The 19,154-nt window shown below is 37.5% G+C and overlaps 1 protein-coding gene across 1 annotated transcript in view; it reads right to left on the bottom strand.

The window, feature by feature from the left end:
- GRAMD1C (GRAM domain containing 1C) overlaps window positions 1–19,154 on the bottom strand; it is a 104,940-nt gene that overhangs the window by 29,477 nt on the left and 56,309 nt on the right. Inside the window, 3 exon segments of the mRNA XM_065943720.1 lie at window positions 106–265; window positions 4,864–4,996; window positions 8,150–8,268. Of these exon segments, the coding sequence (XP_065799792.1) occupies window positions 106–265; window positions 4,864–4,996; window positions 8,150–8,268 (412 nt within the window).

The raw sequence follows: 19,154 nt of genomic DNA, 5'->3' as shown, positions 1-19,154 counted from the left end.
ACTCTATGGCTGATTCATATCAATGTATGACAAAACCCACTGAAAAAAATTTTTAAAAAAAGATACAACTGAAATTTTACTTAAAATTTATAAGAAAGTGTTTACCTTCATCGACAGAATCTGAAGTGCTGCTTTTGTCCAGACAAAGATACTCATTTTTATTCAAGTCCAGTGATTTTGATGACTGTCTACGTAACCTCTTTTCTGAAGTTAGCGAAGGACTTTTGATCTGTTTCTCACTTTGAGGTTCCTCTTTCCCTAGCCCCTAAAAGGCAAACAATGAGATCTTTAATAATAAACACATTTTGAAATGCTGCTCTTTGAGAGCTTTGCTTGTTATGTTTATATTACATTTGGTCCATAAAGTATTGATAGATAATATAGATCATCCTAAAGTCATCTTCTTATACATTAATGAACAATACATTTATGAAGAACATCATAAAAAAGAACTCACAGTTAACAACATATGGATCACTTAAGCAGAAGGGAAAGAGGAAAAAGGACAAAAATAACGGAGTGGTCAGTTCTTTGGGGTGTGCAAGGAAAGGAGTCAAACCCAATTAGTTTCCCCAGACACTACCTGCCCCATCAACTCAAGGAAGAGAACTCACCCATCTCTCAAGACCAGTAACTAAAGGGAAAAGAGAAAGAAAATAGAGATATAAAAGTCACATCAGAGTACAGTGAGGGAGAACAGATTAAAGGAGAAAGATTAAAACAAATCCATAAGAATATAGTTGGATTTACTGTTAAGGGACTAAGGGGTTGTACATTAAAATATATTCAATATATACTGCTATCCATACTTTCTGGAAATGGCTTAATAAAGATATGTCATATTATAAAGAAATTTCTGTAATAAGTTTAATATTAGGTCTTAAAGTATGAATGCTATTACCATGTTAGTAGTAGTCAAATAGAAGAGTATTGTAATTAGGCTTAATAGAACAGTGTGAAAATACAAACCATATGGCAGTATACTTTCTTGCATTGTCTGTGTATAAGCAGATGAAAGACAGCAAAAGCATATAATCGTTCTACCTTCTGCCCCGTGAGATCTTAGAGCAGCACTGAACAACAGTAGCAGCTCCAAGGAGGAGGAGCTCCAGGAGGTTTCCACTGACCATTAAGAAAGCAGAATAATATTACTCAGCCATTAAAAAGAATTCATTTGAATCAGTTCTAATGAGATGGATGAAACTGGAGCCCATTATACAGAGTGAAGTAAGCCAGAAAGATAAAGACCAATACAGTATACTAACACATATATATGGAATTTTAAAAGATGGTAACGATAACCCTATATGCAAAACAGAAAAAGAGACACAGATGTACAGAACAGACTTTTGGACTCTATGGGAGAAGGCGAGGGTGGGATGTTCAGAGAGAATAGCATTGAAACAAGTATACTATCAAGGGTGAAACAGATCACCAGCCCAGGTTGGATGCATGAGGCGGGTGCTCAGGGCTGGTGCACTGGGAAGACCCAGAGTGATGGGATGGAGAGGGAGGCGGGAGGGGGGATCGGGATGGGGAACACATGTAAATCCATGGCTGATTCATGTCAATATATGGCAAAAACCACTACAATATTGTAATTAGCCACCAACAAATAAAAATAAATGGAAAACAAATAAAAATTAAAAATAAATAAATAAAAGTTTGATCTATAGAGCCAAATGACTTGGAAAAAAAAAAAAAAAGAAAGCAGAATAACAACCGGGACCCAGGACACAATTTATTAAAGTATCACTATCCTAAGTCAGAGGATTGACTTTTCAATCATAGATTACTGTTAAAATCAAGACTTGATTTATTCAGGAGTTCCGCACTACAAAGCAACATGCTTATTAGCTGACCCAGGACCTCTATAGATGCTAAGTAGAGTAAGTTTCCACACAAATTTCTTGTTTTAATTAAGATTTAGTTCCTACTGTAACAAACATGGACAGATACCTATAGGAAAAGCAACATCACTATTTTTGAATGATTAGCATCCAGATGATTTGTACTTCTTTGGATACTTTTCTATATTTCCTAAATCTTTAAAGAGATTATTAATTTTTTAACTTATTAAAAACTTATTCTTAGGAAATTCTATTTCTTTTTGTTATTATCAACTTTGTTGGAGATTATTAATTTTACAACTTAACAAAAATTTATTCTTAGAAAATTCTATTTCTAACTTTTTGTTATTACCAACTTTGTTGGAAGTAAAACTGAAACAAAGTGACATGATGTTTGATATCTCAGAATCTCACTGTACTTCTCCTTCTCTTGAATGTAAAAGGCAAAAAGGGACCAAACTTTTAGATTACTTATATTCCATAAGCTGAAAACATCTATCTTAAACATCAATGAATGTATAGTCAAACTTAAAACATTAAATTACTCCTCTAAATCCATTTCTTTTTCATAGAGAAGGTATGACTTCCTTTAGGAACAAAACTAGAAGGGCCAACAGATTAACTATCTCAAGAACAGGTACAGAAGACATTGTCAACGAGGCTGTAGGAAGGACTCAAGGAATAATAATATTAACAGTTCTGAGAACCCAGCTTCAAAGTCAGATTTGTATAATGAGATAAGGGGACTGCAAGAGATCCCCTGTCCTGTTAAACCCCAAAACTCAGTGGCTTGTTCTTCTCAGTGAGAGCATACAAGGGGATTGGCATTCAGAATCATCTCCCTTACACAAGTAGTAAGTTCCTAACTGTCTCTTGATGAATGAGTTTTACATGAAATCCACAGTACAAAATCAGACTGAGATAGATGCATGATGGTCACCTGAAACAAGCTGAAAACTTGCTGGTTTTTTACATAATCTATTTCAATGTTTCCCCAACATTTATTCACAATAGATGCTGGGAGCTCCATCAGAGAAGGTAAAAGAGGTCCATTACTGGCCACACACAGATTCATCTCCAACTATAACGCGTCCCATAGTTGCTTCAGTCATGTCCGACTTTGTGACCCTATGGACTGCAGCCCGCCAGGCTCACCATCCATGGGATTCTCCAGGCAAGAATACTGGAGTGGGTTGCCATTTCCTTCTCCATTCAACTATAATAGATTATGGTTATTAATACTTGATACATGTCAAGGACTATTCAATGTACCTTCACATATATTAATTAATTTAGTCCTTACTTAAAAATTCCTATGGGGTATTAGTGTCCTCATCTTATTGTTGAGAAAACAAAGGCATAGAGAGGTTAAGTAATTAATTTATTTAATATCATACAGTTAGAAAGTGGCAGGGGTAGAGTTTGAAGCCAATGCATTGATTTAAAATAAGAAATTCAGCACTGGCCCAAAATTTGCATCACCAATCAGAAGAACAAAAGCTGCACACTCTCATCACTTAGAATGTGGTTTCTAAGTGCCATCCTTCACTAAAATCCATGGCTCATTAGACAAGTAGCTGATACTAAGTCTGGGACTGAAAATATAAAAAATGCTTGGGACACATTATTGTACCAGAAAGAAAGGAAGCTGTCAAAAGTTATTGATTATTTCAAAAGGACAGAGGAGCCAACTTGAAGGGGCTCCTATTGGCAGAGGGGACAATCTGAGTATAAAAAGTAATAATAATAATGACTTTGATTGATAGAAACGCACCAAAACTTTTTTTTTAAATTGATAGGCTTATAATAATACTTGAAAAAATAAACAAAGAAACTAACTAGCTAAAGTGCAATTCGCTCAGTCGTGTCCAACTCTTTGTGACCCCATGGACCCATGGAATTCTCCAGGCCAGAATACTAGAGTGGTAGCCTTTCCCGGTCTCCCGCATTGCAGGTGGATTCTTTACCAGCTGAGCCACAAGTGAAGCCCAAGAATACTGGAGTGGGTAGCCTATCCCTTCTCCAGGGGATCTTCCCGACCCAGGAATCAAACCAGGGTCTCCTGCATTGCAGGCAGATTCTTTATCAACTGAGCTATCAGGGAAGCCCTAACTAGCTAACTAACTATGAAAATTAACTGGATGTGTCTGATTTAGTGGGCTTCCCAGGTGGTGCTAGTGGTAAAGAACCCACTTGCCAATGCAGGAGATGTAAGAGACACAGGTTTGATCTCTGGGAAGATCCCCTGAAGGAAATGGCAACCCATTTCTTGCCTGAAGAATCCCATGGACAGAGGAGCCTGGTGGGCTACAGTCCATAGCACTGGAAAGAGTGCCCCACGACTGAAGCAACTTAGCACGTACGTCTGATTTAGTAGTCGGTTTAACAAGCATTTGTGGTTACTCAAGCATGGTGCTCAGGGTTCTCATCTCCCCTTCAAAACAGATCCTTCCATTACATACCCTATCTATTCTGAGAACAATTCTGCTAAGAATTTTTCCACCTTATTTATTTTTAAAAATGTCTATCCCCTTTATAGGGGCTTTCCCAGTGGCTCAGCAGTAAAGAATCCACCTGCAATGCAGGAGCTGCAGGAGATGTGGGTTCAATCCCTGGGTCGGGAAGATCTCCTGGAGGACAGCATGGCTGAAGAATACCCACTTCAGTATTCTTGCCTGGAGAAACCCAAGGGCAGAGGAGCCTGGCAGGCAACAGTCCATAGCGTCGCAAAGAGTCAGACACAACTGAAACGACTTGGCATGCACGGATCCTCCTTACAGACTGATGCTCAGGAAAATGCCTGGTAACTCTGCACCATATCCAGGTCTGAACAGAAACACATATTATTCCCATATAATCTCTGCTATTTAAAGGCTTAAAACTCTTGCCCGAAAAGAGCAGCCTCACATCTTAAGTGTTTAAACATTTTGCATACTGTATTTTTATTTGATCTTCCATTATGATGAAAACATGGCAATATTAGATAGATTTTAAAAGGGAATCATATACCAACCCCTTTTGGTGAATTTCCTTCAATTGACTCTGACTCTGAAACCCAACTAATTGATTCACGGGTAAAACTGATTGACTTGGATAATTTTTCATCTCTCTCCCCACAGTCATCCAGGCTGCTTCTTCCTGGACTTCTGTAAGAAACAGCACAGAAACATAAACAAGGTTACTTCTGCACAAATAACTGACTTATTAGTCTCCTCATTCAGGTCCTTTTCTACTATAAAGCATTTTGAAGACAATTTTTTTAAAGTAACAAATAAGCTTCTACCTATAACAAAGTTATATTCTTAACTCACTGATCTCACTGCTGAAAATAAAATATGCTTATGTAAGATTTTATAAACTTCAGAAACTATTTAAAAATGAACCAAGTACAAATGGCCATAACAGCAACTAATACATTGAACCCTGCTTATTTAAGTTTTAGTTGTGAACAATGAAGATGCTTTGAAAAGGTCATGGTAAGTGTTTGAGTTTGATGCCAGATGGCACCAGGAGACAGTTTTAGATCTCATCCCCTCCCTTCAGATTCAGTCCCAACTGAGATAGCACATCTCTCTGAGAAGGGGAACCTCCTGACATCTGAGCACAGAGCCCATCCATCAGTCCATGTTCTCCTCATTCCTGAGAACAAAAATTCCTAAGGTTAAAGGAGAAGCTTTTCAAATGATCATAGGGACACAGACTACAATAAATACCTTGGGACTTGCTTTTCTTCTTTCAGGGAGTGGAAAAAAAAAGGTAAGTGTATGAAATATAAAAGGAGCACAAAAGGATCTCATTTACAGTGCTCAACTTTATTGAGCAACTAGTATTACTAATTGATCATTACTATATTTAGATGTAAAGCTCTTCTAAAATAAAGTAGTAGCCTGACATGTGAAGCCAAGTTATCCTGAGAAAGAAACAGAAAAGCAAGAAGAGTCTATACTATACTACTCCACTCAAGTAATACTTAGGTCTACTCCTGGCCAATAGAATGGTAGCACCTTGAGGGAACAAGAAAAACGGCGAAGACGAAACCATGAGCTGAGTGTCTGTAGCTGAAGATTTTAAGGATGGAGGTACATTGTGGAAAAATAAGAGGAAGGACAGTGAAGAAAAGATTGAAAGTGAAGAGAAAAAAGATGAAAGAGCAGAGGAAATAAAGGTCTGGAAAGGTGTGAGGCAGACACAGTTCTCTCAGAGGTTGGAAGAATGGGAAAAGAGTAGAAGAGCAAATGAGGATCCTGCCACATCTTTTAGAAAGCACTCAGTCACCTATGAAAAGATGGATGTTACACTGTGTTACAGTGCACAAAGCAGCAGATCAAAAATATTTACTCTTTCTGTCTTCAAAGACTAGAAACTTTTCCAGTTGGCAGGGATCTTGGAGATCACCTAGGTTAACTGCCTCCATTTACAGATGAATAAACTGAGGATCAGAAAGGCTAGGTGATTTGCGAGTTTGCTCAGCTACTAGGTGGTAAAGTTCAGACTAGAATCCAGATCTTCTTTACCACTATCCAAGGCTTTCTGCATTATGTCAAGTGCTTTTCTACCCAACTCCAGTACCTGAGAGAGGCTAGTAAACTTTACAAGGAGAGTAGTCCAATGGAAATTTTTAGCTTTACAGAAAACTAATACAATATACATGTGTAACCCATGTTAAAAAAAAAAAAAAGACTGCAAAATATTAGTGCTGAGCGGACACAATATAAACAGGATCAGTACAACTAGAAGACTATCTGTATATGTACACACATTGAGACTTCAAAAGCTTTCCATCTTAAGACTTATTTGCTATAGAATTTTTAAATAATTTACCAAATTTTTCATTAAGTTTTAATTCCTATACTATAAAATTCACCCAGTTTAAAGTGTATAATACAATTGTTTACTGACATCACCACTTTTTAATTTTAGAACATTTTTATCACCCCAAAGGAAATCCTATACCCATTAGCAGTCACTTTCATTCTTCTTATCCCCCAATTCCTAGCAACTACTAACTTACTCTCTATCTGCATGGATTTACTGATTCTGGACTCCATGTCATGTAGGTGGAATCATACAATATATGATCTTTTGTGACTGGCTCCTTTGACTTAGCATAATGCTTACTGCAGAATTTTCATGTATTATCCTGGGTTATTTGTATTGCTTTGATCTCAATTACCACTGGACAAAATGCACTTTTATTTGACAGGTTAATAAAAATGTCCACTCTTCCAAGTGAATTCCCATCAGTCAAAAATAGTCTCTCTCTACTCTGAATTTTTTCCACATTACCTATTGCTCTTTTTGGCCCTTATCATTTTCAACCCTCTATTAAAAGTATTTGCATTTTCCATAGTGCTATAAGCTCTTTTCATCAATGAATTCAAATATTTATTGAGTGCCAACTACAAGTCAAGCATGACGCTAGGGTATCCTTGAGGAAAAGTCATATTACCTTTGTACCCTCAAAATATCTTCCAGCTGATTTACTTTATTGTTTACATATATGTTAGGTAGTATATTAAAAAGCAGAGACGTCACTTTGCTGACAAAGATCCATATAGTCAAAGCTATGGTTTTTCCAGTAGTCATGTGTGGATGTAAGAGTTAGACCATAAAGAAGGCTGAGCACCAAAGAACTGATGCTTTTGAACTGTGGTGCTGAAGACTTTTAAGAGTCCTTTGGACACCAGTCAATCCTAAAGGAAATATTCATTGGATATTCATTGGAATATTCACTGAGAGGACTGATGCTAAAGCTGAGGCTCCAATGCTTTGGCCACCTGATGCGAAGAGTCAACTCATTAGAAAAGACCCTGATGCTGGAAAAGATTGGAGGCAGGAGGCGAAGGGGATGACAGAGGATGAGATGATTGGATGACATCACTGACTCTATGGACATGAGTTTGAGCAAACTCCGAGAGATAGTGAAGGACAGGGAAGCTTGGCATGCTGTAGTCTACGGGGTCACAAAGAGTCGGACACGACTGAGCGGCTGAACAACAAATGAGCTAAGTACTTAGTAGGTACTTCTCCATATCCTTAATAAAAAGGTTTACTAACCCCATGCTTTATGCAAATCCTAGGTGACAGTTAAAAACTTAGCATTACATCATCTGATCTGTATTTGCTTATCAATTAATGAACTATTATTCATTGTCCTCATCTTGCACTCATTCCACTACAGAGAAGCAAGAGGCAAATTTCACCCAAGGTGAAACAGAAAGCCTGAATTAATAGTCTAAAATTCTTCTGCTTTGACTAAAGATTGATAAATCTTGACATTTCAAAACATTTTGTGGTACCTTGGCTGCACAGTATCCTCAATCAACAGGGACAAGTTCTCCATCTCTTCAGCATTTAAGTCTACCTCAGTGCCATAGTTCTCTTGGAGCAGCTGCCAGAATTCCTGTCTGGTCAAGCTCTAGAATGACACAAAGATTAGCCTAACCATTGGGAATATAACAAATTATAAAACAGTAATTCAAAACATGAATTCTGATGTCAAAATGACCAGCTGTGCAGATACTAATGTATGGCTTTGGAGTTTTTTGACCTTCTAGATGTCAGTTTTCTACATCCATAAAAAGTAAGCTAACAGAACGTATCTGACAGAGTTGATACTAGAAATAGGTAGATGATTTTTAAATGTGTACAATAGTAACTACTATGAAAGGGAGGCAAGATATTTAAAATCCTCTTTTTATAAAATAATTTGTTCATAGTTTCTGGCAATTACTAATCTGTGATTTAAATTTTGCAACCCAACCAGTGTACCAGGGTGGTGGTTCACCATTCAGAATTCCAATCAATTCAGAATCCCCTCCCCTTAATTTATAATGTATCTGAATATTTTAACTATATGCGAAACTTCATATATAAGTACATTTTAAATTATATTTTCCTAAAATGCAAAAGTCTGGAGTTTAGAATATTTCCTTTTTTATTTAAAGTTTTTTTTAATGTTGACCATTTTTATAGTCTTTATTGAATTTGTTACAATAGTGCTTCTGTTTTATGCTTTGGTATTTTGGCTGTGAGGCATGTAGGATCTTAGCTTTCCGACTAGGGATTAAACCCATACCTGCTACACTAGAAGGCGAAATCTAATCACTGGACCACCAGGGAAGTCTTTATTTTTATTTATTTTCCATAAAGTTCAGCTTGTTCTTTCTTTGTAAGTATCATCGGTTGTTGTTCAGTCATTCATTCATGTCTGACTCTCTGCAAGTGCATGTACCGACCGCAGCTTGCCAGGCTTTCCTGTCCTTTTCCATCTCCCAGAGTTTGCTCAAACTCATGTCCACTGAGTCAGTGATGCTATCCAAACATCTCATCCTGTTATTCCCGTCTTCTCCTGCCTTGAATCTGTTCCAGCATCAGGGTCTTTTCCAATGAGTTGGCTCTTCTCATCAGGTGGTCAAAGTACTGGAGTTTCAGCTTCAAGGTACCATCAGTCCTTCCAAGAATATTCAGGGTTGATTTCCTTTAGGATGGACTGGTTTGATCTCCCTGCAGTCCAAGGGACTCTCAAGAATCTTCTCCAATACTACAGTTCAAAAGCATCAATTCTTCAGTGCCCCGCCTTTTTTATAGTCCAACTCTCACATCCATACACGACTACTGGAAAAACCATAGCTTTGACTAGACGGACCTTTGTCAGCAAAGTGACCTCTCCTTTAATACACTGTTAGGTTCATCATAGCTTTTCTTCTAAGGAGCAAATGTCTTTAATTTCATGGCTGCAGTCACCATCCGAAGTGATTTTGGAGCCCAAGAAAATAAAGTCTGTCACTGTCTCCCCACCTATTTGCTATAAAGTGATGAAACTGGATGGCATGATCGTTTTTGGAATGTCGAGTTTTAAGCCAGCTTTTCACTCTTGTCTTTCACCTTCATCATGAGGCTCTTTAGTTCTTTGCTTTCTGCCATTAGGATGGTGTCATCTGTGTATCTGAGGTTATTGATATTTCTCCTGGCAACCTTAATTCGAGCCTGTGCTTCATTCAGTCCAACATTTTGCATGATGTACTCTGCATATAAGTTAAATAAGGAGGGTGACAATATACAGCCTTGCCATACTCCTTTCCCAATTTGGAACCAGTCCATTGTTTCATGTCTGGTTCTAACTGTTGCTTCTTGACCTGCATACAGGTTTCTTAGGAGGCAAGTAAGGTGATCTCTTTTAAGAATTTTCCACAGTTTGTTGTGACCCACACATCGATCTTTAGCACAAAGAAGCAGATGTTTTTCTGGAATTCCCTTGCTTTTTCTATGATCCAACAGATGCTGGCAATTGATCTCTGGTTCCTCTGCCTTTTCTAAATCCAGCTTGGACATCTGGAAGTTCTTGGTTCACATATTGTTGAAGCCTAGGTTGAAAGATTTTGAACATTACCTTGCTAGTATGTGAAATGAAATTGTGTGGTAATTTGAAATTCTTTAGCATTGCCTTTCTTTGGGATTGGAATGAAAACTGATCTTTCCCAGTCCTGTGGTCACTGCTGAGTTTTCCTAAGTTGCTGGCATATTGAGTGCAGCACTTTCACAACATCACCTTTTAGGATTTGAAATAGCTCAGCTGGAATTCCATAACCTCCACCAGCTTTGTTCTTAGTAATGCTTCCTAAGGCCCATTTGACTTCACACTCTAGGATGTCTGGTTCTAGTGAGTGACCACACCATCATGGTTATATGGGTCATTAAGACCTTTTTTGTACAGTTCTTCTGTGTATTCTTGTCACCTCTTCTTAATATCTTCTGTTTCTGTTAAGCCCATCAGGGTTAAATAATCTAATATAAAAAACTCATGTATTACAAAGGAAAACAAAAATAGTAACAGTATGAAAATCAATGGTCTGATTTTTAGAAACATTATAGATGGTTAATTACATAATTAAGCAAGGTAGAGGGAGGCAGCATTACATGAAGCAATTGCTGGCAAGATTCTTTACTTCTCTCATTCATTCAACAGCTATTTATTTACAACCTACCAAATGTATAGGACAACCCAGGTGGCTCAATGGTAAAGAATCTGCCCACAATGTGGGAGATGCAGGTTTGATCCCTGGGTTGGGGAAGATCCTCTGGAAAAGGAAATGACAACCCACTCCAGTAATCTTGCCTGAAAAATTCCATGAAGAGAGGAGCCTGGTGGGCTACAGTCCATGGGGTCACAAAAGAGTCAGACACAAGTTAGCGACTAAAGCACACCAAATGTATATTACTGCACTAGATACTAAAAAGGATAAAAATGATATCCTCCTTGTTCTCTAACAACGTATTATAATATAGTTGAAAAAACATGGGAAACTTTTATGTAAAAGTTAAGTAGGACAAACTATAAAACAATTACGTGCTAAAGAACTGGTGGAATCAACATGATATATAAGTATAAAGGAAAGAAACATTAGTGTGGTTTAGGATGATCAGAAAAGGCTTCACATTATAGAAGGATCTTCAGCTGAGCTGAAGGAAAGCAACAAATAGAGGAAATGCAGAAATTTAAAAATTGGGGAACAGAAGTCTACATAAAAATATAGAATAAATACATGAAAAACACAAGCAATATTTGTTCTGGAGTCAGTAAACACTGTATCAAACTACTTGGAGTAAAAATTTTAAGTGAGGAAGTAGTAGGGATAAAGATAGAGATTTTACAGGGCCAAAACACAGATATCTTGAATTCTTCCCAGCTATTCCCGACAACAAATATCACATTTCCTTTTTTTTTTTCTCTCTCTGTTTATCCTCTCTGTCTAGTAGCTTTGGTATCTTTGTTACATTATACTAGATGACCTTCATCATTTCATGGAAACTCAAAGATATTAAGAACAAAATTTCTGCACTTTAGACTCCTAGTTCCCAGATTACTAGCATTTCATAAGAGTAGCTGCTGAAACTTCAGATATCATTATCAGTATTTCAAAAAGTCAAAAACATCCAAACAGTTACCTACAATAAAGTTATTCAAGCTGGGTAAAATGTCAGGTTACTTTGTTTGGGGCTGAATTCTATTAACCTAGAGTGGTTATCTCAGGCTGTTAAGAAACTCTCACTGGAAATAATGAACGTCTAATAAACAGTAAACAACAAGGTTCTAACATTTTATTATTTTATATACATTACTTATTTAGTGGATAAAAAGTCTTTTGAAGCATAGTGTCCATAGAATAAAAATAACAAGGATCATTAGTGGTAGAGAAAGTTAAGAAACAACTGTGCTTGATCCTAAAGGTACCCCAACCTGTCTGACTCCCACTCCAGAAGAACCATTTGTGAATAGCTTCTTTTTTTTTTTACAATAGCAGTTAGCTAATACTGATAATTAGCTCTGATAATTATAACTGATATGTTCCAAAGATATCTTTGAAGCACTATCAGTGTCATAAATGCATGGTTAACTTTATAAAGAGAAACAAGCAATATTTCAATATACTTATGGAAGATTAAGCTTTTACAAAAACTCTTCAGAAATAATAGGTATCAAAATATTCCAAAAACAAACTAAAACAAGTACATAAACAATTAGCTATACACTCCGACAGCTTCCTAAAACTGAAAGAAATGAAACTTATGAGTAAAATAGTAACAATAAAAATACAATTTTATTTGACTACATATATAAATGTTTTAAATACATTATTAAATACTATCAGTAATAGAGTAACTTCAATATATTTTAATCTATTAATTCAATACAAATATATAAGGTTAAGAGAAAACAAAATAGAACTCATTTAATTTGCCACTCACTTAATTTGCTAATTTGTTAAAAATGACTTCTTCTACAAAGTTGGCACAAAGTCACAAAAATGATTATTTACAGCCATGTTGAATATTCAAACACCAAAACATATACCCAGACTGATATTCATAAATCTTTCAATAATCAGCAGCAGAACCTGGGTTAAGTAAACTTAAAGAAAATTTCAATCAACAAAGGTTGACCACCTACCTGGGAACAATGAGGAGGAAGGCTCCCCGTTCAGCCTGCTGAGCTCTTGAACAAAATAAAGACGAATCAAGCAGTAATCAGATAAGGCTCAAAAGTCAGATCAATTTCTAGCCCTGAAAGCTTTGTATTCTAAGTACACTGCAAGGTTTCTCTACAGTAGAGTTCCAAACATTTAATGACAACTATGTAAAATCACTGCTTTAATCCTCTAGTTTTGTCATGAATTTTCCTTATAAAAGACAAGCTCTACTATAATTTAAAGCACATTATTTGTCACTTCCTGGTTTGTAGCACCAGCACTCTTTTCTAGGCTACCAGTCAGAATGCAGAATTGGAGGTCATACCTCACTCTACAGGTTCCTAAGCCACTCCTACTAGAAGAGGGCAGGTAAACAAGGTTTTATTAAAGGGACAGTTCCCAATTTCTTCTGTTCTACACATCGATTAGAAACAATAAAATGCAAAGGAAAACATCTTGCTTAAGCTCTATTATGTAAAATGCCTATTGTAATAATATCTTAATATTTTTGTTAAAGTTAAATATTCGATATACTAAGGGTTAAATTTTCTTCTCCATGCTGACGCCTCCTATTCAATCCTGGCAATGTCATCACTTCTTCATATTACCACTTCTTCACTGCTAAGTCACATCCCCATGAGACTCCTGCATTAACCCTTTACAACTATCAAGGATTTCATTTCTTGAGTATTATAAATGGAATGTCAGGAACAAGCTTTTCAGGTGGAGCAATTCCAAGAAGCAGTCAGCACATTTTCATCACTCAGACATTTACATCTTGATTACTCAATAATTCTTTCCTTTAGAAATATTTTTAACTTTATTCAGAATAATTTCCTGGCAGGGACCTCGACTACCGTAAACACTAGGCCGAGTCTCAACTACCAGTTCTAATTTATTACCCAGAAGAAAAATTTTCATCTAAATGAAAGATCAAATCTTGCCCTAATTTCTACCTAGCTGTTCCAGATAGTTTAGTAAAGAGTGTGACAAGTCAAAGGCTACTTGATGAACTGCAAGGATTAACCTCTTGGTGGTGAGGTAGGGTTGCTAAAATCTAATCATTTTATACAACAGCAGAATAAGGGACCAAAGTGACACTGGAAGATACTATTTGCTCAAACTGAAGAGAACTCATTATGGGGTGGGCTTCCACTCCCCTGAAACCAGTGCTCTTGACATATTATGGCAGTTCTCACTGACCTAAATCCAGATAAGTATCTTTACTCTACCATGGTAACCAAAGAGCTATGAGAAAAACATACATTAACTGTACTGTAAATGACCTTTATATACTTTTGCCAAGTATAAAAATCCCTTATAGTAAATGACTAGATACAGAGCAGAGCACAGCAGGTGTAAGAGGGAAAACAGAACCTAAGCCTGGACCTGAAGAAAGTCTGACATATAAAGGCTGAGTGGAAGAGGAGTACCCAGAAAAACGTATAAAAATACAAGAGAGGCAGAAAAAAGTTCAGAAAGAATGACACGGAAATCAAGGGAAAAGGGTATTTCAAAACAGAGGGAGTGCACTATGATGTGAAATGCTGCTGAAATATCAAGTAAGACAAGCTTATGTATGTCAAATTCAAGTGTGCAGAGGAGTGAAGCAATCCGGCAAGCCAGCTGACCATAACTGGAGAGGGCAGGGAGAGGGTAACACAGACAGGAAGAAGGAAAGAGTCTCAAGGGGAGGGGGAAGCAGCCAGGTATGAAGAGCCTACATTCCATGTTAAATATGAAAGGCCACTGACTAGTTCACACATAGAAAAGCAACAACTTCAGATGTGTGTTTTTAAAAGATATACTTTTAAAATGACAACTTCTCTGCTAACAACCTGAAGGCCAGATTAGAGTGTTTAAAGAGATATTTAGGAGACTACTGTAATGGTTCAAGCTAGAAATGATGAGGCTCTTGATGACTGACATGACACATTGGCAAAGAAGAGGTAAGAAAACAAGGATGTACCAGGTTTCTGGCTTGGGTGACTGGTCAGGAGGAGGTATACTTCACTGACCCAGGGAAAATAGATGGAGGAGTTCTGCAACCAAAAAGGTAAAAAAGAGGGAACAATAGACAAATAATTCTACACTGCCAGGATACTATATAGACTATGTGACTAAAATACTTAGCAATTTACATTAATTTTTTTCCTGGTAGGTTTGAATACTGCTCTTATTAGATTTCTAACACTATTGGAAAACTTCTAGATTTCCAAGTAATTTCAAAAGAAAGAATCACTGGAGAGGGGCATAAGGAGGAATAAGAGGTTTGATAAGGCTGAAGAGTCTGCAAGAGGAAGCTGGATGGCGCTCTTCTCAAAGATGACACTAACTTGCTCAGTTAACCACTATTTGGGGAATGGCCTCAGCACTGTTGACTTCCTGAGTGCTCTGCACTCAGGGCATCTGACTCAAACTAGCCACACTCACAAGCTGCACACACACGCTTCACAGTAAATATACTAATGCTCAGAAGGGGAACAGTCTTTTCTAGACTTCAGAAGGCATTCATCCTTACCATCCAGGTGTCTGATTACCTTGGAAGTCAGATTAGTAATCAGAAATCTGCATGACAAGCATGAAGTCAGGAAAAAGGCAGCCGATTTTTAAGGGAAAAATTACCTGTGATGCTGGTGAAGCCTGATGAGTCACCTCTGTCTCGCTCTTCCAGTGGTCAAAGTCTACCTCTATGACTTCGCTTTTCTGGCCTAGGTCCTAAGTCCTTGGCCTCAGTCTGGCCAAGTCCCCTTCAGATCAACATATTTTTCCTTTATAGATACTAACATAAGTAATCAACTGTTTTTTTTGTTTGTTTGTTTTTAATAATTTTTTCATCTTTGGCTGTGCTAGGTCTTCACTGCTGCTCAGGCTTTCTCTAGTTGCTGCAAGCAGGGGCTACTCTTGGTGCAGTCCACAGGCTTCTAATTGCTGTGGCTTCTCTTGTTGTGGAGCAGAGGCTCTAGGGTGTGCGAGCTTCAGTAATTGCGGCATCCGGGCTCAGTAGTTGTGGCTCCCAGTCTCTAGACCAATAGGCTCAATAGTTGTGGCACACAGTCTTAGATACTCTGCAGCATGTGAGAACTTCCCAGATCAGAGATCAAACTCATGTCTCCTGCATTGGCAGACGGATTCTTTACCACTGAACCTTTAGGGAAGCTCTCAATCAACTGTTTTAAACCACTTTTCCCCAACCGTCATCCTTCAATTACAGATTCCCAAAGTAGAAGTTGGAGTGACTTGTATCAAAATTGGGAGAGGGTGGGCCCACATACATTGAAAACCTATCCTCATCACTTCATCTCTAATTCTGACATATGGCTCCTCCTCCTTTTGGCCTTTGGGAATAAGCCTGAAAGTCATTCTGTCTCTTCAAGTCTTAGAATTTAAAATGAGTGCAGATTTCTGCTCTATTAGGCCCTGGATTTAAACACTCAGTCTTAGTTCCGTTCAGTTTAGCCACTCAGTCATGTCCGACTCTTTGTGACCCCACGGACTACAGCACACCCGACTTCCCTGTCCAATACCAACTCCCAGAGCTTACTCAAACTCATGTCCATAGAGTCAGTGATGCCATCCAACCAACTCATCCTCTATTGTCCCCTTCTCCTCCTGCCTTCAATCTTTCTCAGCAACAGGGTCTTTTCCAATGAGTCAGTTCTTCGCATCAAAGTGTTGGAGTTTCAGCTTCAGCATCAGTCCTTCAATGAATATTCAGGACTGATTTCCTTAGGATGGACTGGTTTGATCTCCTTGCAATCCAAGGGACTCTCAAGAGTCTTTGCCAACACCACAGTTCAAAAGCATCAATTCCTCGGGGTCAGCTTTCCTTATAGTGCAACTCTCACATCTATACATAACTATTGGAAAAACCAAAGCTTTGAATAGATGGACCTTTGTTGGCAAAGTAATGTCTCTGCTTTTTAATATGCTGTCTAGGTTGGGCATAACTTTTCTTCCAAGGAGCAAGTGTCTTTTAATTTCATGGCTGCAGTCACCATCTGTAGTGATTTTGAAGCCCAAGAAAATAAAGTCTCTCACTGTTTCTATTGTTTCCCCATCTATTAGCATGAAGTGATGGGACCAGATACCATGATCTTAGTTTTCTGAATGCTGAGTTTTAAGCCAACTTTTTCACTCTCCTCTTTCACTTTCATCAAGAGGCTCTTTAGTTCTTCTTCGTTTCCTGCCGTAAGTGTGGTATCATCTCTATATCTGAGGTTATTGATAACCAATAACCTCAATCTCAGTATGTACTCTTAAATTTCCATGGAGGGTGAGTTTCCCAATAGCCCCATACACTGGCAAGAGACATCACTGTTATGTCTCTCAGAGGAAAAACAGTGCAAAAAGAACAGTTTGATTTCTGTACACATCCTGCCTATATTAATAGTACCAGTAATCCTAAATCTAACAATATGATAATATCACTAGAAACATAAAAATAGTAATGATGTTGTGGTGGATTGAGGGCAGATCATAAAATTTTAGATTTGATGGTCTGGCTCGAACACAAAACATGGAAGGGGGAGCAGCTTAACCTCAACCAAATAGTGGAGGACTAGAGTGGGGGAACGCAATGGCACCCCACTCCAGTACTCTTGCCTGGAAAATCCCATGGACAGAGGAGCCTGGTTGGCTGCAGTCCATCAGGTCACTAGAAGTTGGACATGACTGAGCGACTTCACTCTCACTTTTCCCTTTTACACATTGGAGAAGGAAATGGCAACCCACTCCAGTCTATGGGGTCTCACAGGGTCAGACACAACTGAAGTGACTTAGCAGCAGCATCAGAGTGGGAGAAAGGCTGAGGTTCTTTAAAAAATATAGAAAACACTAATTGTATCCCAGAAGAGAGCTGTCACTGTCTTCTGGCCCCACAAATTCCAACCACTCAATGTGCTGTCTTCAAGAAGGTGTTAAATTCAAAGGTTGTGAACTAAGCTGAAGCGCTATCAACTACAGCATGAATGACATGGTGAAACTTTAGACACATGTCTAAACATTGGAGACTTACAGTAAGTAAACTAAGTCAAATATTTGAAATAAACTGCCCTTTCTGAAGGAAAGCAACAGAGGAAGTGTATGAATGGGGAAAAATGTACTTTTAAAAACATTCTTTCTCAAAGGCATCATATCTTCCTCAGGCTTTTTTCCCCTCTTGTAGATTTATCTTACTGGAGAAATTAAATATACACATACATAACATACACACACAAAGAGAAAATCATCCTGTTGCTTTAATCGATCCTAATGGAGTAATCTTTTATCTAGATTAATATGCTTTAAGGCTTTCTTAGGCAAAAGTAAGCAAAAATAACACTTATTTCACTCTCAAATTCCTGAATTACAAGTAAATGTGATTACAATATTCTGAACTTTAACTATCTAAAAGCTGTTTGAATATACACAAAATTTGTTATTCAAATTACTTCTGTTTTTTCTAGAATTTTGTAGTTAGGCTGTATAATTTATAGATTTGGGTTTTTACCTTCTCTTTTTAAATATAGGATTACAAAAGATCAATGAATCTAACCAATGTGGCTTATCACTTTGAAAAACTAGAAGATAATTATGGCTCATAAAATTATGGACAACACTAAGACTACATCAAGCACCTAGCCCTATGCCTGGCACCTAATACTTCCTAAGTGGGAGTTACCACTATTGTTACAGATATTAATATGTTAAAAAGGACTGTTCTTCAAAGATCACTAAGAGAGTACAGGAAAAGTAGCTCTGCTGCTGATTCTCTTCTCAAATTCCTTCTCTTGGTGAATTCTACAGTGTTTAAAATCCAATAAGGACAGTTTTAAAACTGAGATCTCACCTTCAACTTTCATTAAGTTTGCATGTATTTAACATACATGCATAAACATTGATTTTTGTCATAGTATAGACAAGAAACAGTAACCATTCTCTTTATTAAAATGAGAGTACAGGGATATTTCCTGGTAGTCTAGTGGTTAGGACTCTGTGCTTTCACTGCTGAGGGTACGAGTTCAATTTCTGGTTGGGGAACTAAGATCCCACAAGCTATATGGTATACCGAAAAAAAAACTCATTTTAAACGAGAGTATACTGTCAACTTGAAATAGAGTTGCATGTTCGATGTTAAAGATAACCAAGCAATGCAAAGATTTGAAAGATATAACTACAGTAAAGATGGTGATACTCCTCATGTATACATCAAAAACACAGGAGACATCAGGAAGTTTTCAAAAAGGGTTAGCTTTTATTTGCAATCTATAGACAAAATGTTACTTGGCTATGACGGCCTCAGAAGTATTCTGCAAGTCCCTCTCTTTCACCCACTTCAAAGAGCTTTTTTTTT

The sequence above is a fragment of the Muntiacus reevesi genome, chromosome 8, assembly GCF_963930625.1.
Source record: "Muntiacus reevesi chromosome 8, mMunRee1.1, whole genome shotgun sequence".
NCBI classification, from domain to species: domain Eukaryota; kingdom Metazoa; phylum Chordata; class Mammalia; order Artiodactyla; family Cervidae; genus Muntiacus; species Muntiacus reevesi.
The sequence above is the reverse complement of the archived record's forward strand: the minus strand, read 5'-3'. Positions and strand labels throughout refer to the sequence as shown.